The sequence below is a fragment of the Phascolarctos cinereus genome, unplaced genomic scaffold (assembly GCF_003287225.1).
Source record: "Phascolarctos cinereus isolate Bilbo 61053 unplaced genomic scaffold, phaCin_HiC Scaffold_2;HRSCAF=192, whole genome shotgun sequence".
In the NCBI taxonomy this organism is placed as follows: domain Eukaryota; kingdom Metazoa; phylum Chordata; class Mammalia; order Diprotodontia; family Phascolarctidae; genus Phascolarctos; species Phascolarctos cinereus.
The window spans coordinates 288679161-288692388 of NW_027555625.1; the positions used below are offsets into that span (position 1 = coordinate 288679161).

Sequence of the window (13228 nt, forward strand, 5' to 3'; positions counted from 1 at the left end):
CGCATAAAAGGTGTTGAAAAGAGGAAGGGGAGGTAAGGTATTTGCAAGGGAGTATTCATATAGTGCTTTAAGGTTCACAGAATGCGCTCTCTCTCTCTCTGTATATATATATATATATATATATATATATATACATATATATATATATATATATATACACACACACACATACATACATATATATACATATATGTATGTATGTGTGTGTGTGTGTGTGTGTATAAAATCTCATTTGATACAACCCTGTGATGTAGTTGTGATGATTGTTTTTACTTTATAGATGAAAAAACTGAGTCTGAGAAAGACGAAGTGACTTGTCCAAGGTCACATAGCTATAGAGTATCTGAGACAGGATTAGAACTGACTTCCTTCCTGACCCCAAGCCCAACATTTTATCCACTACACCATTAGAGGCAGAATCAAGGGGAGAGTTTGTTTGTTTTTGGGGGTCTTTTTGCTTTATGTGTTTCTAATGATAGGGTAGTCTTTCTAAGGGTCACAGCAGGACATGAAGGCAGAGGTAGCCATTCACCATGAAGGGATAGACTGAGGTGGCTAGGGATAGAAATGTGGGAAGAAATAAGAGGTAAGAAAGAATTTCGGCCCTGGCAAATAGGCGTAGAGATAAGGGCAGGAATAGGGCAGTTTCCCACCATAGTATGTAGCAAGAACCAGTGAACGTAACTCTCCCCTTTCACAGTCCTGGGATGACTGAGCATAGTCTTAGAGTGAGGTGAGGCTCTCAGCTTCTCTGGCTTGAGAAAGCCAAGAAAAGGGGAAAGACCCTTTGTCTGGGGAGGTAGAGATGGCAAGTGGAGCTGGCAGCAAATTCCAATCATAGACCTACAAACTAATCATAGATTTGGAACTGGAAGGAACCTCAGAGGTCACCTTGTCCCTCTTCCTCATTTTACATATAGGGAAACTGAAGCCAAGCAGGGTAAAATGACATACCCAAGGTCACAAGCTTCAGAGGCATTATTTAAACCCAGGTCTTCCAGAGTCAGTCTTCTGGGTCAGTAAATAAGTGGTGTTCCCAGTAAAATTCAGCTCATCCTCAATGCCCACAAAGCTCTATCCCAAATACACTCTGCAATGGAGTAGGCACTAGGTCATTCCCGATCTCTGTGTGCAGAAGGGCTCCCATTACCTTTAGTGGCCTGAAAGCTCTGTTATAGTGGATGATGCATTACACACCCAGTCAGCTAAGTCTGGAGTCTCATGCCAACTCTGATACATATTCATTGAGCCCTGCTCTCCTACTAGTCCGTAAAATACGCAAGTTGGACTATATGGCCCCTTCCAAAATTAAAATCTGTGATCCTCAATCGCGACCTGATTCATAAGGGCTTTCACTTCTACTGGGAGTGATCCTTATCTTGTCTAGCTCCTTTCATGCCAGTCTGTCTTTTCTGGCCCTCATATTCCTTGTCTGTAAAATGAGGGGGCTTAGACTAAAAGACCCTGAAGGTCCCTTCCAGCTCCAAATCTTCTGTGATGCAGCACTAAATAAGTCCCTGCCCTCGAGGCATTTATAATCTAATGGAGGCAATAAGACACACATACACATAAAGTATCTGGAGCGAGACAGTGTATAATAAAGTTTTAAATAGTTCGGTTATTTATAGAATAAAAATATAATAAGATGCTAATGGTGAGTGTATAAAAGAGCCATGGTTGGTCTCCATTTAATCAGTGGCAGGTGTCCAAGAGGCCTAAACTGACAATTTTCCTTTGCCACTGGAATGTGCTATCTCCCTAGGCATAGCACTCAGAGGTTAAGGAGGGCTTGCATGGGGCCTCATTTCAAAGGATAAATCACAGACTGGTCTCTCATCTCATACACCCAGTGCTAAGTACTCCCATTTTATTAAGCTCCCTATATGCTGGGCTGATTCTACAACCCAAGGACTGGATTCTTGTTGACAGCGTCAAACACAGGGTAGAATAAAAGTGCCCGAGATTACTGTCGCCTTGTTAGTAGAAGGCATAGCAGCAGATCCCAAGAGATTGCCACCTGTAGCAATATTCTTGCCTAACTCCACGATGGTTGTGATGATGGGTTTAGTAGCAGGGGACATGAGTAGCCTGAAGTCAGTGTAATATTCAGACTCTTTTTTTCTCCAACTTTAAGGTTCTCTGTAGCTGGGTGGATCCCTAGATTTAATTGCACGGTTGGATTTTTCCATCTCCTGGTTGGGGAAAACCAGCAGTCTGATTCCTTTTTCTTTCATGAAGGACCTTAGGACAGTTTGTGGATAAGCCTCCTTTTTCTTTTGATCTTCTTGGAATCAAATATTTTCAGTTCTGTCCCTTTGCCCTCAGTAAATGATTTCAAAAAGTTATCCCTTATTCTTTAATTAATTGAAGGTCTTCAGTGGAAAGGATCCTTTCCACACTCCACAACTCCCCTCCCTCCCAACCCAATTTGTTTTTCCTCTCCTGTTCCTTACTATTTCAAGGAACCTCTGCTCAGATAAAAAATCTGGGACCATGTCTGGTGAATTCACTTACCACTGGTGAGTTCATTTAGGACTTGGCACAAAAATGGCTGTACATCACTTAACAAACATTAATTAAGTGCTGATTATATTCCAGGTACTGTGCTGGATACCAATGATACAAATACAAAGGTGAGATAGTCCCTGTCCTCAAGGAGCTTAAATCCTACATGTTTTTAATGATGGTGCCAGTATCCTGTCGTAGGTCATAGGTCATCTTTCCCTTTTGAGTTATCCAGAAGGAGAATGGGATGCCTGAAGAAGTCATTGATCATAAGATTATAGTTTTAGTGCTGGAAGTGGCCATCTATTTCAATCCCCTCATTTTACAGATTAGGAAACTGAGGTATAGAGAGGTTCAGTTACTTGCTTAAGGTCACACTGGTAGCTGATGGATCCCCTTTCTTTGGAGGTCTTCCAGCAGAGTCTGGATGACCATTTCTCTATAAGACAATAGGCATTCCTTTCAGATGTGGACTGGCCTCTTAGATCTCTTCCAATGCTAAAATTATGTGATTCTGTGATTCTTTAGAGTTAGGATGTTAGATTCCATTCTCAAACTTGGCTCTCCTAGTTGCAGAATCAACATACTACCCAGCTGGGCTTTAATACCATATTTGCATTAATGAATTCAGCCAAGATTTAACTATTTCTAGCTCTGTCTGATAGCATTGTCTGCAAATCAGTCAAAGAAGAATAGGTCAACCATACTGCCCCACTGTTTATCTATTAATCATCTGGCAAATATACCACTCAGTACCCTCCCCACCTCAGTAATATTTGTGATGTAATTTGTTTGGATGTCCAAATGTCACCAACGTTGATTGTAAGAGATGAAAAAAATGTACTTGCTCAGCACACCAAGCTCTGGGCTAAAATGTAAGCATGAAATCTCTGGTTTATTTTTGTAATAATGTTTACAGCTGTTTAATGACCCTGAAAAGGTTCAGTAGTCTGGTGTTGGGTATTTCAGAACAGGAGTGTATTGTGCTTATAACAACCTTAAACAGTTTCAGCTGCAACAATAGAGAATATACATACATACACACACACACACACACACACACACACACACACACACACACACACACATATATGTATGTATGTATGTATATTTAATAAAAATGCATTGTATTCTGGGTGAAGCCTGGTTGATGGTTGGATGCTATGAGTGACTAATAGCACAGGGCAGGGTAGAGAGGTGGGAAGTACCAAGAGATTCACTGACTTTGAAGAAGGTGTCTTCTGACAGGAATAAATGGCAAAAGATTATTTCATTTACAATCCTCAGCGACATTTACAGCATCACCTTGTTTATTAAGCTCAGCCTCTCCCCTCGCTTCACAGCAAAGGTGGGCAGCAAGAGCTTGGCAATGTCTCAGAAGCAGTACTTTTTCACTCACCTTGATAAAAAGGAGTATTCATTTGGCTTTGCTTTGCTAGACAACAACCTTTGATCAGAAAAAAAATTCAGCTGAAATGTTTATTTTGAAATTCATTTTTTATTTCCCAACTGTTCTTTTCATGCTATAAGGATGAAACTTATCCTATATTTTTTGGTCTATTCATGAACATATATATATATGTGTGTGTGTGTGTGTGTGTGTGTGTGTGTGTGTGCGCATTATATATATATTTGTACATGTATATTTTTTCCCATTCTAGCAAAACGAAACCATGTTTTTGTGCTAAATTTGTTTAGGCTTGCAGCAGCTGGCATTTCTGGTGTCCTAATAGTTTTAAATTTCATTTCAAAGTTGAAAGACACAATTAAGTGCTCTATTGGAATAGTTAAGTGAAAACTTTTGTTATTGATATCACAGGAAATAGTCTCAGAGGCAGAAATGCAAAATCAAAATAACTATTAGCACCATCAAAGGCAGCTGAATGGCTCACCTACCTTAAATGATGTGAAAGATGAGATAGAATGTATTTTGATAATATGTGTATCCAATGGTGGGTTTCATAGGCTAAGAATACCCTTTTGGAAATATGAAATTGGGCAGATCAAGTAGAAAACTGCTGTTGCCTCATTTTTTGTTGGTTTCATTTTTTTGTTTTTAGTTTTTTGTTCAGGGTCCCATCCCACTTACTGGCACTTGGAAGGCGTACATAAATTGCAAGTTTGCAGGGCAGGTGCCTTTTGTAGTAGTATGCTCCTGAGTATTTAGTCTAGGAATTGAACCCTTCTAATATCACCTTGATTCTGATAAATACTTGAGTATATCCTAGCATTTTGGCAATAAGTGAGGTTTTGAGGGACACAGCTAGCTCTGCTGCAAAGTTGGTGTTGAACAGCTCTCATTACAGAGTTTCCATGTTTCAGTGAGACAGATGTATTACATACCATGGTGGACTTGGAGGATGTGATTTGATAGTTGCTATGAACATTTCTCTCTAGAATCATAGGATTTGGAATTGATCTAAAATTCATTTAGTCAAAAATCCATTATTTTTTTTTCAGAGGAAATTAAAACTCAGAGAGGAGACTTACCAAAAATCATATAGGTTGTAAGTAACAGAATTGTAAAGGAATTCATCATAGGATTGGTTTAGAGCAACCTGAAAGGACCCCCTCCCAACCTTCCCCCACCCCATTTAACAAGTGAGAAAACAAGACTCAAGAAGGTTGTGACATTTTTAAGATCACATAGGACCTTGCACATAATAGGTAATTAATATGTGTTTGTTGAATGAATGAACCAACAAATTTCCCATTCCAAATGAGATGTTCAGCATAAGTATTTGACCTGGCATCTTATTTAAACCATTGGGCTATTGTAGATTTAGTGCTGGAGGTAACTCTGTGTGCTGTCCCTTTCTTTTTACTGATGAGGCCCAGAACTATGAAGTAGTTTGTCCAGGGTCACAGAGGTGGTAAGCATCTGAGCTAGCACTTGAATCCACGGCAGAAGCACAGAATTTTAGAATCGCAAGGAACCTCAGTGCCCAACTAATACAATCCATAACTAAAAAGTATCTCTATTATATCTAACAAGTGGTCAGCCAGCCTCTGCTTAAAGATGCTCAATAAAAGGAACTAGCTCATTCCAGGTTTTTTTGGTTATCTCTAATTGTTAGAAAGTTTCTTCCTGACATCAAGCCAAATTTGCCTCTTTGGACATCTCTCCATTCCTTCTTGTTTTCTCCTTTGAGGTCAGATAGAATAAATCTTGTTGTTTGGTCATTGGACATCAAGAAGGAGGTGCCACGATTTGTAAGTGAATTGGATTTAAGTGAGGGAGACCTGTGCAAAAGCACCAGCCTCACTTTCTCCTCTGGAGCCATCTGGGTCCAGTGGCAAGATCAGGATAACTGGCGATGGCTCCCAGGACAAGTCTAATGCCTTTTCTACAGGACAGGCCTTCAACACAGTTATTTTAAGACAGTTATTATGTCCCCACCAACTCTTCTCTCCTCCAGGCCATACATCCTTAGTTCCCTCCCCTGGTCCTCTGATGCCAGGGATTCAATACCCTTCAGCAGTCTGGTGGCTCTTTGTAAATTAGAGTGCTGGGAACTGGGCATTGTGCTCTAGCTGTGATCTGACCAGGAACAGAGTGCAGTAAAACTGGCACTCCCTTATTCTTAGAAGCAATGCCTTTCTTAATGCAGTCAGTAACTCAAGCCAACGAGCCATTTATTAAGTGCCTATCATAAGCCAGGAACCATAAGAGAGTATGAGGTTTTGGGTGGGTTTTTTTTTTTACTGCTACCTCATATTGTACAAGCAGTCCACTATAATCCCTGGATCTTTTTCAGATAAATTTCTGTCCAATTATGTGCTTATGGAATAGATTTTTTTGAACCCAAGTGTGAGACTTGGTCTATATACTCTTTGCATTTCATCTTATTAGCTTCAGCCCAATACCTGAGTCTAGCCCATGAAGATCTTGTAAAATCCTGACTCTTCATTCAGAGTGCTCTATATCTCTTCCAACTTTATATGATCTGCAGGTTGGATGACCACAGCATTTACGTCATGATTCAAGTTATTGATAAAAATGTTAAACAGAATATGGTTAAGCACAGATCCCTGAGACTCTCATCTAGAGATCACACTGAACCATTAAGGACTACTCTTTGAGTATGGCCATTTAACTGGTTTTTAATCCATCTAACTCTGTTATTCACTAGTCTGCATTTCCAACTTTTCCCCAAGAATATTATGAGGTATAGTATAAAATTTTTGTTTAATTCTAGGTTATCTATATTGATGGCCTTCTCTTGATTTACAGGTTTAGTAACCCTGTCAAGAAAAAGGAAAGGAGGGAGTTTAGTGTGCTAAGACCTACTCTTGATGAAGTCAAAGTAGCTCTGTAGTCATCTCTTCCTTTTCTAAATGTTCACTAACCATTCTCTTGCTGATCTTTGCTAGGATTTTCCCAGGAACCCATGACAAGCTTACTGCTCTATAGTTCGCAAACTGAACTTTTCCCCTTTTTCAAAAATTATGGCAAAATTTGGGCAATCTTTGTTCTACTCCAATTCTGTAGGGCTTCTCTCTTTTTCTGTGGTCTTTCTAATATCATCACCACATGTGCTTGTTCTTTCTGTTCAGGAAGTGCAGTTCATGTGGTCCAGGTGACTTGACTTGATGCTGTTTTAACTATCTCCTTACTTGTCTTGGGTATCAATTCCCTATTGGTAATTTTTGCTCATTGTTTTCAGGGCAAAGATCATTCTCATTGGTAGTGAAAATGGAAAAAAAGAATTGAGTACTTCTGTCTTTTCTCTACCATGATACTATCCACCTTAAATCTAGTGTTCTTCCATTACACCATGTTTAATAAAACCAAATCAGATGACTTTGATTAGCTTTGGAGACTAAAAAAGAAAATGCTGTACCTGAAAAGAATCTAAATAACCTTTACCTAGAAGTTACTGATTGAGCTATTGCCTGTTTAACATGAATGGAAAATTAAATTCAATTTTTTTTAAAGCAATAATATGAGGCCCCATGCTAGGTATGGGAAATGCAAAAAAAAAAAAAAATAAAGTGAAACCTCCACTGCCCTCAAGGAGCACACAGTTCATTGAATGGTATGATAAGTCCATTGGTAAGAAAAAAAAAATCTGTGAACAAGAATTTATGAAGTCCCTTCTACATTCTAGAATCTGTGCTACGGGCTTTGAATAAAAAGACAAACAAGAAATAGTTCTTGCCTTCAAGGAGCTTATAACCTAATACAAAGTAATTTGAAATCAAAAGAGCATTAATAAGTGGGAAAACCAAGGAAGACTTCACAGAGGAGATGGCACCTGAACTGAGACTAGAAGGAAGATAAGAATACTAAAAATTAAAAATGAGCAGTTATTGCATTCCAGACATGGGGGTGGCTCATATAAATGTGTGGAGGCTAGAGATGGATGTTGAGTTGGAGATAGCTAATAGAGTAGATTGTTTGGATGGCAAAATGTATGAAGATAGGTTCATGAAATAGTGTTATAAAGGTGGGTAGGCACCAGGGTAGAGGACCTTACAATTCAACCTGAATTTCTTTTTATTTTAATCAATTAATTAATTAATTATTTTGGGTGAGGCAATCGGGGTTAAGTGATTTGCCCAGGGTCACACAGCTAGTAAGTGTCAAGTGTCTGAGGCCAGATTTGAACTCAGGTCCTCCTGATTCCAAGACCATACCTTTATCCACTATACCACCTAGCCATCTCTCTTTTTATTTTAGAAAAATAAATTTTGCTTTATTTTTTATTTTAGAAAAACAATTATTTTCATTTAAATAATATTTTTATTTCATTTGAAATTTTATCTTAGAGGCAATAGGGAGAAGTTTTTTTCAACTCAACCCCTTTCCCTTATAGTCAACTTTATTTGTGATCTCCTATCTTATATATTTTGTTTTTGTTCCCTCTTGCTGAATTTGAATATTAACATCAACCTGAAAATAGCTAATCTTTCCATCTTCTTGTCTTTTGTTTGGACCATTTGGGCAGTGTTTTGAGATAAGTTTCCAAAATAAATGTTGCCTTGACTCTTTCCAAAATTGTAGAAATGTGGCTGGGTAGAATTCTGAGGAATTCCATGTGGCTTCAGTGTTAATTCTCATCCCAGTTTGCTCAAGAGAGAACCCAAGGGTTGGATTGAAGACTTCAACTCAAAGAGAAAGAGTAAACCTTCTCCACTTCCTGATGAGGGTGCAGTGATGCACAGTATACAGAATTTTCCCTTGAAGTGTCCCCTAAAATGTAGGCATCAATCCTGCCCAAGCAGCCCCTGTTTTTCAAGATATGCACCTACCCCTAATTCCACTGGAGATAGGTTATTTTGTAAGCGAGGGAACAAATGATTCATTTCTGATATTGTTGGCAAGTGGACCTGGAATTAAAACTTTTATCCCTGCCATCCGCCACCCCTCTACCCAAAGATGCTGGCTCTGAGGGCTTCTTTAACATCAGCACGTCAGTATGCATGTGTGTACATTTGCTCCTTCTTATCATCATATATACACATTTATTTTTATATCCATGATCATACCTCTTCTCTCTTCCAAAGCCAACCTGATTTTTTTTTCTCTATTGCCTTCTCCCTCCTCTTTGCCCCCTCCCCAAGAAAGAAATCACAGCTTCCGACTTCCTGCCAAAGAATCCAGGACTCCCCTTGGAGACCATCCATGTCATTCTTAGATTGCCTGGCGGGGGTCCCGGCAAAGCATGGAGTATGAGCCTCCCTCTGGGTCAAGTGTACTTCCTCCGGAGTCTGGCTTCATCCCCTGCAGGCCAGAGAGGGAGTCATTTGGTCCAGAAATCAGACGTGGCTATAGCTGACTGCCACTGCTGAGCCACCTGGCTGGCCAATGTCTTATAACATGGGAAGGAAAAAAACGTTAATATGTTTGGTAATTCACTGGTAGCAAAAAAAATTGGAAGCTTAGGTGGAAGAGAGATCAGAAAACAGCATTGAGAGAAAAGACCTGGATTTGTTAGCTTTTAAATCCACCTTCCCCACATGTTCTGTTTTTAGAAGAGCATTTTTTCCCCCTTTCTGAGCTGTATGGATTCGGCTTTCTTGCCTAGACTAGAGAGGTGGCAGAGAGAACTATTAAGGACAATTATGCAGACCAGCATTGAGCTTTTGTGTTTAACAAACAGCTTTGAGTTCTAATTTTCTGCAAAACACATACTGCAGGTACCATTTTTACTCATTACTGTAAATTGGGAAAGTTATTAAAAATGCTTAAACTTGGTGAGACTTCCTATGGCACCTTCCCTAGATTTTAATTGGTTTTTATCTAGTTCTATAAAAGAGCTCTTTAAACCAAATCAAAGCCCCTTACTTTGGATATCTTGCCAATGGGAGGACAGAGACAGTCCCACTGCATCTTAGGAGTATTTTTTTTTTTTTGCAATTCAAATGTGAGCGTTCTCAGCAATCATTAAGATTCCAATGCAAGATAATTTATACTCCTTTTGATGGACTGAGTTTTAAGATGACACTACAACAATGTTTTGGAACACAAGGGTTAAATCTTAATCTCAGAGGTTTGCAAAGCTGCTAGTGGCAGTCTCCTTAAAATTTAATATACCTCGTTAATGCTTACTTGCAAACACTGAAGGATTTTTATGATTATAATCATGTGTTACAGCACCTAGTACTGTTTCTAAGCAGCATACTAATCAGCTTAATGAGATATTACTGCACTTTTTGTTGACTAAAGCAAAATCCCTTTTATTGTTCTAAAGCTTGTCCTTTACTTATTTTTTCCCCAAAACATTATCTTGTTTTATTGTAAGCCAGTAAATATCATGCCATCATTGGGTGGTTTTTTTGGTCAAATCATAAAACTCCTGTTTTCATCTCAGAATTGGGAATGTGTTCGATGTAGTGAATGGAACCAAAAGTTATAAGAGGAATTCGATTTGGACTTTGAAGAAAAGAAAATGGAAAAGGAAAGGAAAGAGAAAAGGAAAAGAAAGAAAAGAGAAAAGGAAAGGAAAAAAGAAAAATGAAGGAAGGAAAAGAAAGAAAAGGGAAAGAAAGGGAAAAGGAAAGAAAAGAAAAGGAAAAGGAACAGAAAGGAAAAGAAGAGTATGCAATAGACTTATCTTGAACTTTTACCCATGCAAACAGGTGCAGATGCTACAAAGTGTGCTGGCAAAGGAATGCGGAAGGGGAATCAGGGAAGGAAGAAAAGAGGAGAGGAAGAAATGTAGCCTCTCGATTTGTTATTAGGTATTGAAAGTGGTAAAACATTAATAATTAAAATATGAATGAATAATTGCAGTCTGTAAATAGGAAATACAATGAAGAAGATCTGCCGCTAAAACAAATTGGATGAGCAACACCATATTGCATAATTGGCATTTAATAATTCATTTTTTTATTATTGTTTTTTGACCATAATTCCTTAGCATTATTATGTGTAGGTAAAGCCTAAAATGCAAATTGTCTGTCAACTGCTACTTTTGATTCATTATTCTTAACTACCATTTCCCACATCTAAATGGTCTTTTTTTTTCTTCCTCCCTACAGGGATGGAGGAAGCTAGTTTGTGCCTTGGAGTTTCTTCAGCTGTCCCAGAGGCTGAGGCCCATCTTAACAACACGATCCTTAATGGTCAGTATTCAATGAGCCAGAAGCTGCACCAGATAACATCTCAGCTCAGCCATGCTTTCCCGGAGCTCCAGACCAGGCCTAACTCTGAAGAGAAGGTCTCCACACCCCTAGAGGAGAAGAGCCACGTGTCCATGGGAGGCCAGCCAATTGGCAGCCAGATGGCCCTCTTGGCCAACCAACTCAACCGAGATGTGGACACCAGTCTGAACGGAAGGGTGGATCTGCAACAGTTCTTGAATGGCCAGAACCTTGGCATCATGTCCCAGATGAGTGACATTGAGGACGACGCAAGAAAGAATCGGAAATACCCTTGCCCCCTGTGTGGGAAGCGATTCCGGTTCAATAGCATCCTTTCTCTCCACATGCGTACACACACTGGTGAGAAGCCCTTCAAGTGTCCCTACTGTGACCACCGGGCAGCCCAAAAGGGGAATTTGAAGATACACCTGAGGACCCATAAGCTCGGAAACCTGGGAAAAGGCCGTGGGAGAGTCCGAGAGGAGAATCGCCTGCTTCATGAGCTTGAGGAAAGAGCGATCCTGAGGGACAAACAGATGAAAAGCAGTCTCCTGCAGCCACGGCCTGATGTGAAGCCTCCGCCACACTCCCAGCAGCCCCCTCTGGCTAACTGTAACTTGTCTTTAGCAGTGAACCACAGTGTCCCTGACATCTCTAATCCAGTACCCTCACCAAAGCCAGCCAATGTCCAAGAAGACATGGTGGTTCCCACGGCGGGTTTCCGCTGTACATTTTGCAAGGGGAAGTTCAAGAAGCGTGAAGAATTGGACCGTCATATCCGGATCCTTCACAAGCCCTATAAATGTACCCTGTGTGACTTCGCAGCCTCCCAGGAGGAGGAACTGATCAGCCATGTAGAGAAGGCTCATATCACTGCTGAGTCAGCCCAAGGTCAGGGCTCCAATGGGAGTGGGGAACAGTCAGCCAATGAATTCCGCTGTGAAGTGTGTGGCCAGGTGTTCAGTCAGGCGTGGTTTCTCAAGGGCCACATGAGAAAACACAAGGATTCTTTTGAGCACTGCTGTCAGATCTGTGGGAGGCGCTTCAAGGAGCCCTGGTTCCTCAAGAATCACATGAAGGTTCACCTCAACAAGCTTTCTGTCAAGAACAAGTCTCCCAATGACCCCGAGGTACCTGTTCCCATGGGAGGTATGTCCCAGGAGGCCCACGCCAACCTGTATTCCCGATACCTCTCTTGTTTGCAGAGTGGCTTCATGCCCCCAGATAAGTCCAGCCTGAGTGAACCTAATCAGCTCTATAGCAAGGGGGACTTGCCTATAAAGGAGAAGGAAGTTCTGGGGAAGCTGCTGTCCCCCATCTCGGGCATGGGCCACAGCCTTGGCGAAGGGGACAAACATTCCCTCTTGGGTTGCCTCAACCTGGTGCCGCCACTGAAGTCCAGCTGCATAGAACGGTTGCAGGCCGCTGCCAAAGCGGCCGAGATGGACCCTGTGAATAGCTATCAGGCCTGGCAACTCATGGCAAGAGGGATGGCCATGGAACATGGCTTCTTGTCTAAAGAGCAGCAGATACAGCGCAACCACGAAGACACTCTGGCAAACGCCGGAGTTCTGTTTGATAAGGAGAAGCGGGAGTATGTGTTAGTAGGAACAGATGGCTCCAAGCAGAAAATGCCTGCTGATTTGGTTCACAGCACTAAAATGGGCAATCAAAGAGACCTGCCAAATAAACTAGACCCTTTAGAAGGCAGTAGAGATTTTTTGTCACATGGTCTTAACCAGGGACTTGATTACAACATGCAAAGTCATGGAAACATGAAGGAGAAGCCCACTGAGTGCCCAGACTGTGGCCGAGTGTTCCGAACCTACCACCAGGTGGTTGTCCACTCCCGAGTCCACAAGAGAGACAGGAAAGCCGAAGAAGAGGTCCTCCAAGGGTGCCTGGAGGAGCGACGGGGTTCTGGCAGTGACCAGGAATCCCAGTCGGTGAGCCGGTCCACCACACCGGGCTCTTCCAACATTACCGAGGAGAGTGGGGTCGGTGGGGGCCTTTCTCAGACTGGAAGTGCTCAGGAAGACAGCCCACATCCTTCGTCACCATCTTCCTCAGGTAGGTGGGCTTCTATTTGGGGGAAATAAAAATGAATATCACCCAGTGGAAAACTTCATAGTTA

The 13228-nt window shown here is 41.1% G+C and overlaps 1 protein-coding gene across 2 annotated transcripts in view; it reads left to right on the plus strand.

Annotated features, from left to right (window-relative positions):
* ZNF536 (zinc finger protein 536) overlaps positions 1 to 13228 on the plus strand; it is a 318653-nt gene that overhangs the window by 174339 nt on the left and 131086 nt on the right. For both annotated transcript variants that reach the window (XM_020985064.2, XM_020985063.2), the window contains exon 3: positions 10993 to 13164. In XM_020985064.2, coding sequence (XP_020840723.1) covers positions 10995 to 13164 — 2170 coding nt within the window. In that variant the 5' untranslated portion in view covers positions 10993 to 10994. The remainder of the gene's footprint in view (positions 1 to 10992; positions 13165 to 13228) is intronic.